Raw genomic sequence first — 19,447 nt, 5'->3', positions numbered from 1 at the left:
GTGCGGAATCCCCTGCAACACGCAAAACGGGATTGAAACTGCCAACGTAAATTTCCCTTTTCCCGGAAACAAATGCAAGTTTGCATTTATGCTGACTGGAATGACTTTTTTCGCGCTGCCGCTCAAATAATAGAAAAGGGAAATGAAAATAGGGAAAAGGGAAACTGGGGAAAGTTAAATAACAGAAATGTTTGCAGCTCTCTTTTCTGCTGACAATCTAATGGTCGCTTTGGGATTAATGCTAATTCAGCTTATGACAGTCGGAAGTTGTAATGGAAGTTTATGGAGCATTTGTAATGCATACTAGCGCTTAAACACAAATTATTGTACTAATCATGTATTGACCTCTATGCAAAAGTACAAGTTGCATAGTTGAAGGACAAGCCAAGTACACATTTTCAAGAGTTCAACCAGGCATTCTTTGCACTAAAAATCACAATATTTAATATTCAGATTAAAAATGATATTGCTGCAGCAGATTCCGCTTTATTCCTCCCCCAAAAGCATGCCACAAAAATGCTGAAAAGCGAAATGCGGAAACCTCATAGGAGTACCCAGTACCCAGCATGCTGCCTGCATCCTCGTTGGGCTGCCACCAGCATTCGCCACTCGGGGGCATGCACGGCTCCATATATGCAGTGCAGCTGAGGAGCAAAAAAAGAAAACCATAAATGTATAAGCAAGGATTCGCACTAAGCCGGCATCTCTTAATTCACACTCAATGGGCCGCAAAAATCTCTCGCTGCGCTCCCGATGCGTACGCGCTGTATAGTATTTTTCCCAGCTGGCTTGCCACTCGCGTTGCAAGAACACCCACCCACTCACACACTGATAAGTCTCCACCTTCACAAGCACACACACACACACACAGAGAAACGGAGGGCAGACAACATGGCCACAATCAGTCGGCCATCAGTCTTTGGCCTGCACCATTTCCGTATCCGCTCCGCTCTGTTGTTTGTTTTGTTCCTCTGCTGTAACACAGCGGCACAGAGAGAGAGTGAGCGAGAGAGAGAAAGAGAGAGCGAAAGAGCTTTGTAAGAACGGAGCTTTTCATGTAAAAGGTTTACAATATCTAAAATACCATAACAATTAGAAAAATACTACGATACAGTTTTACAAAATGTAATACATAATGACTTAATAAATTATAAAGTTAGCAAAAATAAAACAATATGATTTTTTTTTATTTTTAGTGTACAATTCCAGCTGAAAACACTGAGAAATATATTTTCAAAAACCTAAAGTTAAAATATTCTTGTAAATATTTTAACTTTAGGTTTTTGAAATGTATGGTCATTACTAAGAAAACCAGTTTATCAAAAACATGTAAATATTACCGCGAAAGTAGCTTCATCATACCCCACACTGTTTACGGGGTATCAAAAAACGGGAGAGCAAAGCGCGCTCAGAGAGAAAGCTGGCGAAAGAGAGCGAGAGAGAGCCGAAAGCTTTCACTTGGGCAAGGTAAAAGCGAACAAGTGTGTATAAAAAGGACATTTCGTTCAGTCTTCGACTTTGTTAATTAAGCGAAACTGCGACGCAAAAAAGCGGAACGAATTTTCTTTCACCGCAGGGAAAAACGTTTCCATTTTCCGCTGCAACAAAGTATTCAAATAGTAAATAAAACATACTGTACGTCGTTTAATAAAATGCAGAACAATAGTGCAGCTGAAAATTAAGTGTTAGCGCGTAACCAGTGAACCAAAATCGAAGGACGTGTGTTGTGTGTTTGTGTAAGTTTGTGCAAAGAAAACACTTGCAACCATTTTTGCAGCTTCAACTGCGTAGAAGCCAGGGCAAACACACGTTAATTAGTTTATACCCACGCCGCAGAATCTTTGATTCGCTAAAAGCCCTGACGACTCTGTGCTAATTCATCCTGGGGCTTGCTCGTTCCACAGCTGCGAAAAATTCCGAGAGGCTGGAAATGCATTAAGCAGGTGGACCGCACACCGCACAACGTAAATAATTGAAGGTAGGTGAAGTTGCCCTGTCAGCAGGCCAGTGAAATTGATGCCAGATTTCACCCCACATCACCGCCATGAATCCAGGCATTAACCTTCGTCCTTGGCGGGAATTGTGTGCTGTTCTGGACGGGATTTTTGTATATTTTAATTATGTATTTCTGCCACTCGAGAGCGGCAACGGTTGCCACCCCAGAGTGCCGAGTACTCGAAACTTTCTGCACAGCAACACATTTTTAATGATGTGCTAAACGATCATCTCGAGTCCCATGTAAATTCTCACCTCGCAATGCGGAGCTTAACCCTTTGGGATTCCATGTGACGTATTTGTAAAACAAAAATGTGGATGCTCTGGAAAGAAATTCCCCTACGGTCAAAAATAATGGAAACCAATGTTGTTGTCTAATTATTTCATTTTTTGATGTAATCTCACTAATTACATCTTGTTTTACAACAAGAGGGGGGGTAGTTATTTATAAATCTAATTAAGTTTCAAATAATAAGTTATACATATGTATATATTATTTTGATTAAATGTAATCCCTAAAATCAGGAATGACAATTGGGGCTATCTTGTCGCTTCTTCTGCTTATAACTGCCGATTTCCAGAAGATCCCCACAGAATGCCGGTAAAGGCCCATGCCAAAAGTTGCTAAATACTTTAAAAATCATTCTCAAGGTAAAAAAAACAAGTTAAAAAGTTTGTTGGCATGCCAAAGAAGGCATAAGATTACCCAAAAATGAGTTTTATAATCTATATCATTCCGAAGACGTTAAATGGCAAGAATAAAATATGACCCCCTTATTTCCAAATTTTCTACTAATTTAAATTTGTAAAATACGTTGAACAGTGAAGTACGCATACATTGCAGTTCAAGATCGATAAACAGCAAATCCGAAACTGAAAAATAATTATTTAGAACACTTAGAGCACCAAACTCAGCAGACTGGTGGCTTACTGCATACGTATAGTATTTTCCGGGTATGTGACAATCACTTCACTGGCTTTTTGTTTCGGACGCTCCTTGGCTTGTCACCAGCGTCTTTGGGTCGAGTTGGCGGGCACTCATAAATATTTCAAGCAGTCAAAGCTGTGTGAAAGGTCTGTGTGGGTCCTGTGTGTCCTTTTCCCAGCAAATATGTAAGCAGCCGCAACTTGTTAGCGTGTGTGCTGCACAAACAGCAGCCAACGACAGCGTTTCCGCTTCGCTTTCTGTGTCAGCCAGCGGCTTTTTCATGCTCTTCATCATTTTCTTGGCCAAGAAGCCGTCGCATTGTTGCTATAATTTTAATTACCACTTGGGCGACTTTCGAGTCGCCGTGTGCCGCTGCATATGGGACTCGGTGTATGAGTGAATGAATGAATGAATGGCACAAGAAAGGCTGCCGAGTGGAGGCTAGAAAGCATCTGAAAGGCAGAGTGCACTATACGTGTATATGTGCAGCTTGCATATATAAATTCCTGTTTAGGTATAATGCTGGGACGACAAACAAAACCCCATACAATGCGAACAATTCCAGAGGAAAGCCGCATTGTTATGGCAAAGCCACAGACAAATGGGAAATATTGCGCATACGCCGCGTATGGCTGCCACTCAAAGTTATGCTGCGTATGGCAAAAGTAACACACAGCATAATTGCTTATTTGCCGCTTCGGTGGCGATCTAAACCATATTCGGCTTAGACACAGACGAATAGATAACCATAACATCCCCGCCATCCGCCAAGTATCGATTGTAATTCATACAAAGCCAATGACCACAGCGAACCACCCAAATGTCCGTCCTTGGGCGTTTTGTTGGTGGGTGGCGGAAAATTAAACTTTCTATAGACAAGTTTCTCGCTCCACAAAAACTTTTTCTTTGCCATATTATAATACCCAAGGGGCGATAAAATATGAGAGAAGCTTCGCACCCAAAACACGTGGCTTTAACTGCGGTTATATTTGTTTCCATTAAAGTAGATACTTGAAATTTTGGCCGTCTAGAAGATTTCCCTGGCGAATATCAAACTACTTTTAGTTTTTCTAATGCAAGTTTCCTAGGAAAGTCGGGAAAGTTTTGACATATTCAATGTTATGCGTTCTCAATTCAATTATATTCCTTATATTTTTAGATTTCTCTGAATTCCCAAAGCCGATTTTACTGGGCTTAGAAAATAAGCATAGAATGTCTGTAAAGCTTACACAAGCCACTTTACATTGATTGGAAGAGGAAAAGTTCCAAAGAATATGTATTAAGCGGCAAAAGCATACGAAAGGTACGTTTTGAGCACTGTTACCATAATATTTGGCAACGAGAAAAAAACCAGTTAAATGGCCAAAGCTTGGCAGCCGCTCAAAGAGGAGCAAACGTAATTGCAATAGCGATAACAACGTTTTTAGGACGATCATTATAATCATGCAATTTGGCCCACGTCCTTTCGAGGACTGGACGCTTTCAGCCAAAGGAAGAAAATATTTACAAAGAATCGTTATTACAGTTTGCTAAGTCGTTTGCCTTTGCTGTCACACAAGCATATTTATACTCTATCATAAATTCGCCCTTTATTGACAACATTTTGCCAGGCGACACCACAGAACGAAAAACAAACTTTGTTCTTGAGGTATTCAGAGTACAAAAACAGCACATTTGTAAGCTTTAAATTATTCCCATTCTCTTTAGACAGAATTATTAAACAACAAAGTCACCAATTTACTAATTGCTACAGAGACTAGCTCTTCAATTTTGTAACTTGATCCCTACAAATCTAAATGAGTAGCATATGTGAGAGTAACATTGAGGTAGTTTCGTTGCTTAAAATTAAATATACCGTAATAAAAAGTTTAGTTCTGCAAAAAGTGTTAACACATCAAATTTTTTCCTCTGCATCTATGGGCCTGGCCAGATGGCACTATTTGCCGGCTAAAAAATGTATTAAACGGAGAACTCATTAACGGCTTGTGTTGTTGTTGTGTTGACTGGCCAGTGGCAAGGACCTTGGGTTCGGTGGTGTCAGCTCCTTCGGTTGCTCGGTTAGTTAGTTGTTGGCAGGCGATGGGACTTTGACTACATATTGCATGTTGTTTTGGCTCAAATAAGCCCCAACAGGCCGGCAATTTGGCAAACATTCGAATGGGCCTAGCTGGGGATTGGTATCGCAGTCGCATTTAAGTGTTTGTTATAAATTATTCGGCGCATTTTCAAACTGGACAACCGAATTGCAGTAACGGCAATGGCTTTTTATGCAATTTTACTGCACTGTGGCCGCCATCTGACCCCATGACGCATTTGCCACATACATACACTCACTATGTGGTGGCACATGTGCCTCACATACATTACTTTCCGGTTCGCCGACTTTAGAATTGGCCCAAACCAAAGGGGTTGCTTGCCGGTTAAAGTCAGGTACGGCCAGCTCTGTGATGGAAATTCAATTTGCCCGCAGACATTTTAATTATGCAAATGCAAATGATTTCAGTACGTAGCCAGCACCTGTTTGTGATCTCATCGTAGACAAAGTTTTCCTATTAAATTTCTTAGCGCGTCATTTAAAGTACCGACAAATTGGCAGCTGCTCTTAGAATCACACAAATTGCGGCTTACGGAAAACTAATTGAACCATTTAGACGGCCATCATTATAGCTATAACTGGTCGATAGCATAATGACAATAATTTATAGATGGCGATAAATTACGCACCAAATTGTCAGCTTTAAAAATAATACATTAATAATCATAGAACATTTCATATAAACGCTCTGTCCAGCAGAATATATTATTTATTTTCATATTTAACTGTACTGAAAAGGTTTCCTTGTTTCTTTAGTTGGTTTGAATGGCTGGAAATCTGGAAACTAACACATGCGAAACTTTAGTTTATAACAGCTTTAAGAAGTTTCGAAACGCTGAATTGCTGTGAAGAAAACTTGTTTTGAAATTAGTTTTTCCACTCGTGTTAATTGAGCTCCACTGAATAAGTTAGTGCTTTAGACCGGAAAAGTAAGGGGTTTTTTTTCTGTGAAAGAGGAAAACTAAAGCTGTCCTGAGAATTGTGGCACATGGTGAGTAGTCGCAAAGTACTTTTAAAAGCTTTTTCCAAAACAGTTTCCCCCAACGAGCAACATGTCTTTTTTCGCAACCTTGTAAAAGTCTGGGCTGAAAATTAGCAAAAAATACAGATATAACGGGTGTTTTTTTTAGAGGTATAGAACTTTAAGTTGGCATTACTGTTCAAGATGGCGACCGATTTAACAGCTGTCAAGTGATTTATTCTCAGTTTGGTTTGGCAATTCGTCATGCGTGCTTACAAAATCCAACTCGTGCAAGAATTGAAACCAAACGATCATCAAGCAAGGCGTAGATTCGTCGAATGGGCCCAAAACGAGATTGCTGTTGTTCCCGATTTTTCATAAGCCTCAAGATCTTGTGATTTAACACCGCTAGACTACTTTTTGGGGGGCTATGTAAAGTCATTGGTCTATGCGGATAAGCCACAAACGCTAAACCATTTGGAAGACAACATTCGCCGTGTTATTGCCGATATACGGCCAAATGTTGGAAAAAGTCATTGCAAATTGGACGTCCAGATTGGACTACATCCGAGCCAGCCGTGGCGGTCATATGCCAGAAATCATATTTAAAATGTAATGCCACAAGATTATCTTTCATGTCAATAAAATTCATGTCAATCGAATAATCCATCGTTGTTTTATTGCAATTTAAAGTTCTATACCTCTAAAAAAAACACCCTATACCATTTGCGAATATGGCTGCAGTCCTGCGATTGAGTTTGCGTGACAGGATGCGCCAGACATGTCTGACATTTGGAAATGCCAGAAAGGATCAACCGACGAGTAAACAAATCGCAGACAATTGACTGACTGACTGAGTGACGCGTTGTTTGCAAAGACAAAAAGAGAAAGCACGTCACCGGGTGACAGAGACGGGTAGCCAGCAATTAGGATTCAATGCAATGGGTATAAAATACAATTAAGGGCCATTTGGAGCAGTAAACAAGCAGTGAGCAGCGAAAGCCATGTCCGTTCAGTTTTGGCTTCAGCACGTCGCAAGATGGTTATTATTATTTCAATTACGGGTATTGATTTTACAGCCAAAAGAAATATACACAGGAAAAAACAAATTTCTTGCTGGAAAACAAATTACTTACAAACTATTTCGTATCAAATTTATAAAATAAGTAAGAAATTAGAGTATAGCTTTATGATTTGTTCGAACTATTAAGCATGTGTATTCATATAATATAATAATAATAGTTGTTGGATTTTTTCTTAAATTTGCATTTGTTTTTTTTTGCTGTGCACCACAGAAACCAGAGCCTCATAAGTAAATTGTTCGCCTGTCGAGCATTAAAGCAAATTTATTGTTTCTAGTGACGACCCTCAAGTCCTTGACTGCGAGCGCTTTCAATTATTGAAAGCCGGCAGACAGCCGAACCACACACATGTACACAAAGATACACACGCACACAGAGAAACTTACACACACACATACACACTTGCACTTCGATGGCTGTCTGCAAATGCTGCATAAATAACCGAAAAATTCATTGCATACCTCGAGGCGTGGTGCATGTCGCTCGCCAATTAAAGGCCCGTTCCCAGCAAAGAACGCCAACAATTCCGCTCATTTGCCCTCTTCGCACTTGGCTTTCGCAGCCGGCAAATATCCGTATGTTCGCGTGTCGAGTTGGCCTATTCAACTAGTTGGCCAAAAAGAAAAGCCGCCGGCGATATTCCCCCAAAACCCCCATCAACCGCTTCATTGAATTTCGCTTCTTGTGTAAAGTGTGCACTGCAGGAAAATATTCAAACTCTAATATAAATATGTGAATAAAGAATCCTAAAGCATATTGAAATATAACCAAAAAGGGCAACTCTTTTAGTAAATTGTAGTATTATTGTAGGGTAAAGTTTCTACTTTTAAGGAAAGTTTCTTTTTTCGCTCCCAAAAATTTGAAATGTATTTTTTATTACAACAATATTAAGAACTCTAAACAAGGCCCATAAATTGGACTGCATTACATAAACAAGAGCTTTAGTTTTGATTTTAAAAATTATACTAAATTTTCATACAGTGCAGTTGAGCTAAATTTATCTTTACGGTTAGCTGAATTGCGAATGTCTGCGCTCATCCGCCGGAAGTGAAATTAGCATTTGACATTTAACGAATTTCCAACGCTCTTTGTTGCCTGCTTTTTCTTACCAACTTGCACAGAAACTGAAGGTCGAAGGTGGGGCAATCCAATTACGGATAAGCATCGAAATCGATAGCTCTGCTGCACTGCGGTCTCTTCCGATCTAGATCAATTGGAATTCAAATTTATTCACTTCCTTTAATTGCCATTCCAGACAAGGCAATGAAAATGGTAAACTGAAGATTGCACAATTTTGAAATTTCTATCGGAGATCATGTCAAACGTGAGTATTTTGGGGAGAGCTGAGTACCCAAGGGCATGCATCTAAATCACTTATTGCAGCTCCTCTACATGGACAAGTCGAATGGCAATGGCGTCTATGCGGTTAGGCCCAACAGCAGCAATGGCCACATGGACAACGATAATGGCCTAAGCGGGGCAGGTGCTCCTGCCACCACCTCAGCCACAACAGCAACACCAGCAACTGGAGCAGGTGCAGCCCTGATGGCCACAGCTAACAACATAAACATAATGAACGGAGCTGCCGCCGCAGCCGCAGCTTCCGCTTCCGGTCTGCCCACTTCCGCTTCCAGCGAGGACCTCAGCCAAAGCCTGTCCGAGTACACAGATGCCGACGAGAGCGTATCCGCGCCCACTGAGTTTCTGGCCGAGGTAAAAGCATTTCAGGCCAACCAAGTCCTTCTAAACTTGCCACCAAGTGAGCCAGCCTAAGCTTCTATACAAACAGCCAAAGTTTTAGTTTCCACTTCCGCACCAGCGAGTTTTTAAGGGTGAATATGCATAAGGGTGGCAGCTATTTCAGCTATAAATAATTAAATTTTTTTTTATTAATATTTTTTATTAAGTAAAGAATCCGTACATCATAATATTGTATCTTGTTCGAGAAATAATATTAATAATTAAATGACCAGTGGGAGTTTTACACGAAAGATAATACAAATGCTTGCAAAAATATTTAATATTTTTAAATTTCTAAGTAGTCATTACCATTAGTAGTCAAGAATTACCATACATTTTTACCCTTTTGCGTGGCCAACAGATTCGTTTCCCTAAAAAATACAATAGAATTCACTCATTATCATTACCTAAGCGTGACACAGTTCCCATTTGTTGCTCGACGCCAAAAACAATGAGGATCCTTGAGTGGAACTTATGCAAATGCAAATTGCTGTGCTGTCAGCGGGGATTGCGGATTTAAGTTAAAGTCCTTTCGGCAGGATTACGGCACCAAGCGCACTTGGCCGGCTTATTGATTGCTAATAAATTGCTTTCGAGCGCATTCAACTTTCAGCAGAGTCAACTTTTTTGTCCTACCCACAAAGTGGGCCAGTAGACCGAGCGGAGGGTGTAGATATGCAAGTCCTTTGTTGTTGAGATGTTATGAGAATTTCAAAAGGATTTGTTGGCATTCCCGTAAACGTGTATTGTGCAATGCACCCTATTATATTGTGCGTTTCTTGATTCTGTTCTGTTCTGCAGTTCCTGTCCGCCGTGATGCTGAAGGACTACAAAAAGGCATTGAAATATTGCAAATTGAGTGAGTAGAATACAAAATCAGCTTCCAAAGTATGTCGCCGTGCATCCGAGAGATGCAATTATCCCTTTTTTGTTCGGATATGACAGAGAAATTACCTCAAATAAATAAGTGCCTTCTGTTTTCATCGAATGTTTATTATTTGTGTTTCCAAAAGCTTTTCCTACTGAAAACTGAATGATTTCCTAAGAATACGTTTTCATTAAGTGTTTTAAGAACTTGTTTAATGCTTAAAATTGAATCAACTTAAACTGATTTAATTTGTATATCATTTTTAAATGCTTTAACACCCTTTGATAAAACTTTCCCAATGCAGTTCTGCAATACGAGCCGGACAACGCGACGGCCAAAGAGTTTTACCCCCTCATCCTGGATAAGTTGCGGGCAGGTAAGTGAGGAGATGAACAGCGTGGTCGGTCAGTCAATTAATACTTATCTCGTTGCCCCAGTGGCCACATCCAGCGACAGCGATGAGAACTACAATAAATCTTCATCGCCCGACTTGGCTCTGGATCTGCATGCATCGGATGTGGAGGCGGATGCGGACGGAGACGGGGACGAAGCTGGAGATGCAGATGGGGATGCAGATGCAGATGGCGATGGCAGCGAGAGCAGCAACAATTGTTCCGAGGAGGAGGATAATGGATGGGGCGATGATGAGATTGACAACGTGGATGTGATGGATGGCGAGGAGGAGAGCAGCAGCAGTGGCGATGACTTCGATTTGCCCATCGACGATGCAGGTCAGGATGCAGCTGCTCTGGCAGTTCACGTCCACCATTCCCATGCCCATACCCACTCGCACTCGCATTCCCACAACGATTCTGGATCCTCGCGGAATTCATCGAGCGGCGGAGGAGGCCGCAGCGACAACACCACACATTCCTACTCCAGTTTGCTTCTGGAGGAGGAGGACGACATAGTGCCCGTAAGCCTTAACTTTGGCCTGAAGGATAACACAGCTGCGGACCTGGACGTGAGCAATGGTAAATGAGTGATTAAACGGAATTTCCGTGTACTAACCTCGCACATTTGTTCGTTTCAGGCAACAAAATTCCCTCCGCCTCCTGCAGCGACTCAGAATCCCCGACAGAACCGCTCACCCAACGCCTGGCGGCCATCCTGCGCTCCAAGTGCGGCGTATCCGGTGGTGGGTCAGATGAGACCTACTAACTACATATATATACTCAATCCAACACTGTGCAGAAATTATTTTGGTGTGTTTAATGCTGGCGATTTGTAACGGCATGATGATGTTTGATTTCTTCTGCTGCTGCACAGGGGCATCTATATATTCTTGTATAACTATATAAACACACTCCACCCTTTGCCCGGCTAGTTTTTCCACTAGTGCGATCGCTTTACGAACCTAGAAACCGTCCCTAAACTGCATACTCTCGTATCTCGTATCTTGTAACTTGTATCTTGTATCTTCACTTGCAAAGTTTTCTCCCTAGGACAAACATATCGTACAAACTCAATAAGTACTTATATTATATACATCAATACCTATTTATACTACGTATTGTACATGTTTAGCCTAGATATAGCCACAGAGCCCAATAAAGATATACTCGATACAGTAAGCTAAACATGGCTAAAGATTAGGTGGTGATTATACACTCACACGGAACGCGAAGCCGAATCAATATACATAGATTTACATAGATTTACAAGCATATATTTTAGTAAGACACCCATTCAGAACGCACAGGACTCGGAATGCTTTAAAATTTTGCATTTGATAGAGATCGATTTTTTCCCCAGGATATAGAAAGCGTGTTACAGAGCCAAGGATAAGTCTGATAAGTCTATAAAACAGACAGAGGAGGAACGAACGATCGTAGAACTACAACTGAAATGGTCCAAAGTCACAAACTACGTAGAAGATTGTAAATAGATATATTTTGTATCAATTAAGCCTGTACTAGAGTCTATATATTCGTTCGATTCTGTTGTATAAGTTAATCAGGGACATAACTCTAAAAACTCCCCTTCCCCCTAAAAATAAACCTTATATTTAATATTATTCATATAAATATTTGTATCTGATATGTGTAGCTCTTGGCTAAGTTTTCCTAACTGTATTGTTGAACTATATAATCCAGAAGGTCTGAATGTTTACGGAAGACAATTGTAATAAAAGTGGCAAGAAAGCTGGAAGAGAATGAATTTTTATTAAGGAAGAACCGGTGAAGATTTGTTTATCAAACAGTTGCATTTTTATTTTAAATCCGTTATTATCAAAGATCTTTTTTTATAATCGTAAACATCTTAACATGACTTGCCATCATCTCGTATATGTTTTTCGCATATTGGTTTTTATAAAACTTTGCTGATGATATTTGAAAATGGTGTGTTTTAAAAAGATTTTTTTATGAATTTACTGTTTATAAACTCGTTTTTCTTTTACTTATGAAATGCATTAAAAAATATACCAAAATTGCTGTTGGCTTCGTATTGCCTTGTATAATGCTATAAAAATTTCTCTGCGCATCGTTTTGAAATAATCTATTAATATTATCTTCCACTATCCCATTTAGCAATCTGATATGTAACAAACTACATTTGATTAAATATTTCATTTTTCCTTCGCTCTTTAAATACTGCTTGTTTTTGAATCCGTTTCTTATTATCTTCATTATCATTATTTTCGTCGTAATGATGTTTCAGCACCAATGGAAACTATACAAATTAAATACAGCATAACAAAATTCGTTCTATTATTAAGATTATGTTGTCTTGTTTTTGCGTAATAAACTATTTTTGTTTGTAAGTTGCTCAAAAAAATCAGGTAATGAAGCTTTGTTTGTTTTGTTTTGTTCTGTGTTGTGTATCGTGTTTAGTTGATATCTTAACTGATAATCCAGAAGTATTTCAGATGCTTAGCCATTGATGCGCAAAAAAGTTTCAAATAACCCGAAAGATAATACATTTTGCCAAGACTCTTTTAAATAACTATCGATCGACATACATCTGGTTTGGCTAACATTATAAGACATTATAAGACTATCCGTTTAACAATGTTTAACATACTTACTCATTGTGTTACCTCTAACTTTCTTACAGTGTGTGCATACCTTTTCGTTTGAATATTAACTTTGATTTTTAGAATTAATGCTGGCGATGAATCGCAGCGTGTGCTTCATATAAACCTGCTAGACTGCATGTGTTCCGTATGCCTATGCCTATACGTGTGTGTTGTGTGTATATAAAGAGTATAGTTTATATTTTATAATGTGTATGCGCTTAAGTTAGATTCTTGTTAAAAAGAAACTTTCCTTTGAAAACTTCAGGTGTTGCTTGTACTGTCCAGTAGAATTAGAATACAATTACATAATTACACATTTATTATGCTTACGCGATTTCTGAGGGTCGTTGGCACTACGTTTTAAAAATAATAGTTAAAATGACAAATAAAACAGACAAAATTATATAAAATCAGGTGGTTAGGATGGAGTTAAAAGTATTTTTATTTAAAATACAACATTAAAACGAATGCGAAACGTTTGAGCGCGAAATAAAAACGTTACAACTAAAAAGTAAATTAAAATTATTTAATTTATAGTGAAATTAACTTTAAATATAAAACTACTACTATATGAAGGCATTCGATAACGTACAAATAATATTATACTTTAAAAGGCTTGACGATAATTTTCAACAGCTTACATATGCACACAGACTACTGCCAGAGGGCAAAACAAATTGTACGTTATATGCATGATTTATATAGAACTATGTATGTATGGTTATCAGTCAATGAAGTCAATGTCGGATGAGTAACTACCACGTCTATGCACATAGCGCCACTTCTAATGCTCTTTGTTCAACGTTGCTTAGTGTATGTTTGGACTCTTTTCCAACATATTTAAGATCGCGGGTTAACATCGAATGGGTGGATTTATGATTTAAAAAGAAAAAGTAGCTCTTTAAACGACTTTTTTCTTATAAATCAGTCCACCCTATAGCTGCTGATGATGGTACTACAAACTATTGAACTACAAACGAAACTTCTTACGACAACGCCGATCAATTGTCCACTACTAAGCAAAAAGCTTCAACTGATTTCTTCCAGAGCCACAGAGCCGTTGGCTGGTCTGTGGCTTAGTACCGCTTCTATAAGCAATTCGTAGATTCCTTGGCGTCGTCAATGTTGGTGTGGTTCTTGATCAGCAACTGGGTTGAGGGGTACTTGTTCAGCTGCGCAAAGCGTTCCATTACGCACGAAGAGCTGAGACGGGCCTCGGCGTCGTGATCCCAGCACTCCTCCATTGTGTCACAGAATACATTAAGTCCCTGTAAAAGAGTTACAAGTTATTTTCTCGATCTAAAAGCATTAACTTAAGTCAAACTCACCGGATGAGCGCGCCAGGAGTTCAGCAGACGAGGACGCAGCTTCTTCATTACCACACTCTCCTGAACTTCGTCCAGCGTCGGCCTCTGGCCCAGCTCGGCCTCAAAAGGAAGCTGGAACTCGCCGACGGGTCCGGCAAAGTCACACCGTGACACCATTTCCCAAAGGACTAAGCCGCATGCGTATACGTCTATACGTAAGAAAGCGTCTCTATTGAAATTGATGGCACCCTCAAGCACCTCAGGGGCCATATAACGACGAGTGCCTACTTGACCGTGTGTATCGCCGCAGGGCTTGCCCGGCTGGAATATCATGGCCAACCCAAAGTCAGCAATACATGCGGTAAGATCGCTTTTCAGCAGCACGTTCTTGGACTTGAAGTCTCGGTGAGCTATCGATGGCTTTAGCCCATCGGTCTTTGAGGCCGGAATCTCCTCGTGCAGATGTGCCAGTCCATTGGCCATGGACTCGGCGATGCGGCACAGCTCTGGCCAGGTAACTGTGTGCGATTTGAGGTAGTCGCACAGCGATCCGTTATGCTGGTAGGTGGAAATCAGCCAATACTCCGGCTTGTCCATGTGCTTCTCTACGCCCAGGAACTCGAGAATGTTCGGGTGTCGCATGCGCGGCAACTTGTAGATATCGTGCTCCGTGGTCCACGATTCTTTTTCCTGCATGCGGAAGATCTTGACGGCCACATCCTGATTGTTGAGCTTGGCTTGCCACACATCACCGAACCTACCGCAGGCCTTCTGTTCCAGCAGCTGAATGGGACGGTTGCTTAGCAAAGGCGAGGAGTTGGTGATCTCAGCCTCGTTCTAAAGGGGTTTAATTTGGCATAATTAAAATTTGTATTCGCGGCAACATCACACAGATACGTACCGTTGGAATCTCGAAAAAGTGCGCCTGCTTGCGGCGGCGGTAGAGAAGAAGGCCCATGCCAACGATGACCATGAGCACGCTGAAGACGGAGGTGCCAATGTAGATGTATATCAAATTGCTGCTATCCTGCGTCTTCTCCTTGGGCACTGCAACGATACAAGGACACACACGGGAACGAACATTAAAGAGGGCTTTAAACGCTGCCTTGCCACAGGTGAACAACATCTCGAGTGGCGGCATGCATCTGCAGCTGCTGGGGTTGCTCTGAAAGGCAAAACGAAAACCAAAAAACGAAAGTTCGCCCCCAATTTCGCATCTCTTTTTTCCCTCATTTTGTTTCGAGATAAAAGCGAGCTAGGCCCAAGAACAAAACAACAAAGAGCAGGGCACAAAAGACGCCCTAGCAGCGCAGGGCTTCGAAGTCAAAGGCAGCAGCAACACCCCAAAAATAAAAACAAGAAAGGATGCTAAAACGAAGTCACTCGACTCCGGTATACTTGGTATTAGATAACAGATACCCTATTCCGTTCTTGTAGGTTAAGGCTGCTCGCCAATTAAATTGAATAAAAAACTGTAGAGTAATCTTATAATAAACTCTATTATAATTAGGAGCCTTCTTAAGTGAAAAGTGAGCCAAACTGGATTTCTACCAAATGACTGCCTCTTGCAGTTACATCCTTCAAAGCAAACGCATTATACCCGAACGCTTAAGAAGTACCTTACTATAAAAATAAAAACGAACCAGCGAACGTGCACAGGAGGGCAGAAATTGCAACACATGCGGCTCCAAAAGGGGGTTGCTGCAGGTTGGGGATGCAGAAAATGATGGGGGAGCGGGCGCCACTTCGCGTCAAGAGTTCGTTAACACGAAAAACGCTGCCTCGGATGGCAGGAGTGGGATTTTGTAGGCGAAGCCTACGCCCTCTTTTTGCAACTTGAAGATGCAATAAAAAAACGAAATAACAAAAACAAACAAAAAAAATATACGCAAACGGAAAAATAACAAAATTGGGGTAAACACTCCAAAGACAAATCCCCAGCAGCAGCAAACGCTAAACCGAATCTGAATCTGAATCCGGATCCAAACCCACCTTGTGTGGTTGCCTCTGTGGTGCTTTTGATATATTTCTGGTTGGAATTGCAGCGGGATCCCTTGCAGCAGCAGTAGTTTATGTTTCCCTGCCGTGGCTCCGCACTGGTCACGCACTCCGTCTGATTGCACTCGTGCATGTCCGTGAAGCAGCCCTTCATCTTGATACGCAGGGCGCCTAAGGGAAACGGAAGACGGAAACGAGAAACCAAATCAATCAGTATGCCTGAAATAGCCTCATATTCGGCTCGGCTCACCCGTTGTCTCGTTGACCGACCAAAGGACATAGCAGCTGGGAAACTTATCCGCCTCCATTTTACAGTGCTCTATACGCGTTACACATTCCTGGGTTGTGTTGCACATCTTCTCGTCAAAGTGCTCGCATTCTATGACCCCGTGTCCTCCGGGCAGTATAGATCCGTGGATTCCAATTAGGCAGCAGACTGAAATGACGGCAATGGAAATATAGTTTAATATTCTCTCAAGGTTATTGCAGTGAAATAAAACTAGATTTGAACAAAAGATCAATATTAAATTAGCATATGCAAGTCATGAAACAATTGATCTTCCCCGTGGGAAAAGCCTTTTAAAAAGTTAATCACAATATTTCCCTATGCATAAACCTAGTAAAAGATCAAAGTTAATGGAATTATCGGTTGGAAGTGCTCAAAGGGTGGGCAAATAAAGAAGTCGAGCCTATTTGGGGAATAAGGCTGAAATGGAGGGCGCTGGGCGAGCTCTTTGCGGGCGCTATCCTTTGTACACATATCGCATGCCCAGCAGCAGGAGTAGCGTCCTAAGCTGGGGCCTCTGCCATTGAAAGGCACCCCATTCGGGCACGGAATTAGCCCCACTGGCCACACACCATCCTTTGAGTGGGCATGGCCCCAATGCACGGATATGCAGTGCACAGTGGGCCAAATGAAAGTTTTCTCGGCTGCTTAAATATGTTAATTCGAGTTAATCTGTGATCCTGATCAAATATAAATTTATGTTAATGTTAATTTAACTGATAATAAACTTCTTAAAGTAATATATAAAAATTAATGTATTTGTATTAGATTTATTGCCATAGAAGTATGTTTGGGATAAAACATATCCTTGAACATCAACATCAAACTTTGATAACGTATCATGTGCGCAATACAAGCGGTTTTATTCTAGTTTACGTTTATTAATTATCCTTGACCACTGGATGCGCAAAGTGCATTGGATCCTTTGCCACAGCTTTTGTCCCACTGTCCTTTAGGTAATCGGATCGCTGGCTATGTGTGTGTGTTCGTAAGCGTGCATGCTTTATAGTAAAGTAGATACATAAGCAGGCACATTATGCACACAGAAAGGGATGGGTTTAAAGTGGCGCTTGTGCGGAAAAAGGAAACAGCAGCAGCAGAAACAACAACAACAGCAGCAACAGGGAAGAGAGTGCACTGCGCCACAGAAAGAGAGAGAGGGAGATATCGCGAGCGAAGGAGAGGGCAAGCGGTGGAGCAAAAGGGTGGGAGAAACCAGAACCTGCCATACAACAAGTTCCTAATGCAGCTAAATCCATTCAAAGAAATGCTCAGCGCACACACACATGGATCAAGATTGGGAATTAGGCATCCGATCGATTAATACCGAGTATACACTTTGATTAATAAATCTTTCGAATTTTAACTACAATTTTATAATATATTGTTGGTTATATACATTTTGACAACCACAAGATAAACGGAAAATAAGTGGGCCCTAACAGTGGACAAAGCAATCACAAAACCAATACACCCAATACGCTTCGAGCGCCATGTGGTATTAATAAAGTAATAGCATTACGCGGAATGCATCAAATAACAGGCACGAGTGGTTATAAATCGAAGTCGGCTTACAGTACAGCGGAAAGTCGGGAAGCAAAGACAAAATATAGTATTATGCATATTATATATAGCAGAGCGACTGGGAATTAAGGCGCCAATAAGTATGCACCCACACACTCGCAGTGCAATACATACCCAGCGTTAGCTGCGCCGTTAGATAAAGCAGATCGTATTTGGACATTGTTATCGCCTAGGCCAACTTGTTTACAGCACTCGTTGCGTATACGTAACGCGGATATTTAGATGTTTTCGGGGACAGGTGGAGTGGAGTACTGGGTACTGGTATTATTATTTTGGCACAGAGTTCCTGTTGTCTTCGCACTTTTTTAAGTGTGTATGTGTGGGTGGCCGAGTGTGTGTGCGGTGCCTTGGCAGCGATTTTGCTGGCCACACGCCGCTTGCATGCGCATTTCCGCGAATTATGCTCGACTTGTCGCCGCGACTCGATCGTAAGTTAAAGCGCCACAGATGAAACAGTGTTTTCGCGCTGCACTTTTCCGTTTTTCACAGGTCTGCGAGCCTGTTTTCAAGCGATTTTTATGCGAGCACGTCTTTCGGTTCGATTAAATCTTTTTTTATAGCGACGGGGCGGCGATAGCGATGGCCGATAGCCGATAACCTCAACTGACAAGGGCTGGTGTAAGACAACGAAAATACTAGCTATGTATGAGCATTCCGCGGCAGGTATTTTAAGGTGTCTGAAGTCTGGTCACGCTCACTAACAATTTTCTGGATTTTTCTTGAGGTGAGTGTTGCTGCTCGGCAAATTAAGTAGAAAATAGAAAAATAACAAAAGAAAACAGTTTTTTTGTGCAAGAACATGAAACAATAAACAAAAGCCATACTTTTGCATTGTAACGCACTTGTTAAGAACAGATTACACCTGTTAAATTACCTGTTACTTTTTACCCCCACCAAACATGGCGTCGCTTTACAGTTTATTGCGTCTTCTCTTCTTTCCAGCCAATTTCACAAAGCAAAGCAAGCAACTAAAAAATGACTGGACGCGGAAAGGGAGGCAAAGGATTGGGAAAGGGGGGCGCCAAGCGTCATCGTAAGGTGCTTCGTGATAACATCCAGGGTATCACCAAGCCTGCTATTCGCCGCTTGGCCCGTCGCGGCGGTGTGAAGCGTATCTCTGGCTTGATTTACGAGGAAACTCGCGGTGTGCTAAAGGTAACTTTTGGGGAAAGGGGTGTTTAAGCGATGAAAAACCGGTTAACTGCTGCGAAAATTCACAGGTATTCCTTGAGAACGTTATCCGTGACGCTGTCACCTACACCGAGCACGCCAAGCGCAAGACCGTGACCGCCATGGACGTGGTTTATGCCCTCAAGCGCCAAGGACGCACCCTCTACGGTTTTGGCGGTTAAGCACGCCGTCTAATCCCCACTTGATAAATAACCAAGGGGTTAACTTAACTACATTCAAATTACTTTATCCAATTGAATCTTAATCAGTAGTATTCAACGCAAACTTAACCGATCGCAAATATTTTATAATTCCACAATATACGGACTAAATAAATCAAAAGATATCACGTAGACAGCTCAAAATCATATGTGCATCTTCACTTGAAACGGAGGTTCATCAATCGTACCTAAC

General features: G+C 41.2%; 3 protein-coding genes across 5 annotated transcripts; 2 read left to right on the top strand and 1 right to left on the bottom strand.

Annotated features, from left to right (window-relative positions):
* The first annotated feature begins 1,529 nt into the window (after positions 1–1,529).
* On the top strand, positions 1,530–11,820 carry LOC120453619 (serine-aspartate repeat-containing protein F). Of its 3 annotated transcripts, none has more exons than XM_039638401.1 (8): positions 1,530–1,736; positions 1,905–1,978; positions 8,317–8,385; positions 8,445–8,774; positions 9,603–9,660; positions 9,974–10,045; positions 10,107–10,643; positions 10,703–11,820. In XM_039638401.1, the coding sequence occupies exons 3-8, from the start codon at positions 8,377–8,379 to the stop codon at positions 10,828–10,830; spliced, it is 1,134 nt and encodes a 377-aa protein (XP_039494335.1). In that variant the 5' UTR covers positions 1,530–1,736; positions 1,905–1,978; positions 8,317–8,376; the 3' UTR covers positions 10,831–11,820. The 3 variants fall into 3 exon arrangements, with proteins under 3 accessions (XP_039494335.1, XP_039494332.1, XP_043862321.1); XM_039638398.1 differs by having other exon boundaries at positions 1,837–1,978; XM_044006386.1 differs by having other exon boundaries at positions 1,530–1,978.
* A 1,286-nt stretch (positions 11,821–13,106) lies between these two features.
* On the bottom strand, positions 13,107–18,419 carry LOC120451705 (activin receptor type-2B). The gene is made up of 6 exons (XM_039635605.1): positions 17,978–18,419; positions 16,244–16,429; positions 15,988–16,164; positions 14,897–15,042; positions 14,017–14,832; positions 13,107–13,956 (listed from the first exon to the last, which is right to left on the bottom strand). Exons 1-6 carry the CDS (start codon positions 18,021–18,023, stop codon positions 13,777–13,779), a joined length of 1,551 nt encoding a protein of 516 aa, XP_039491539.1. The 5' UTR covers positions 18,024–18,419; the 3' UTR covers positions 13,107–13,776.
* A 35-nt stretch (positions 18,420–18,454) lies between these two features.
* LOC120451706 (histone H4) lies at positions 18,455–19,398 on the top strand. The gene is made up of 3 exons (XM_039635606.1): positions 18,455–18,587; positions 18,806–19,018; positions 19,084–19,398. The coding sequence occupies exons 2-3, from the start codon at positions 18,839–18,841 to the stop codon at positions 19,213–19,215; spliced, it is 312 nt and encodes a 103-aa protein (XP_039491540.1). The 5' UTR covers positions 18,455–18,587; positions 18,806–18,838; the 3' UTR covers positions 19,216–19,398.
* The last annotated feature ends 49 nt before the right edge of the window (positions 19,399–19,447 follow it).

This window comes from Drosophila santomea, chromosome 3R (assembly GCF_016746245.2).
Source record: "Drosophila santomea strain STO CAGO 1482 chromosome 3R, Prin_Dsan_1.1, whole genome shotgun sequence".
In the NCBI taxonomy this organism is placed as follows: domain Eukaryota; kingdom Metazoa; phylum Arthropoda; class Insecta; order Diptera; family Drosophilidae; genus Drosophila; species Drosophila santomea.
Note: the sequence above shows the minus strand (reverse complement) of the source record. Positions and strands in the feature narration are given on the sequence as shown.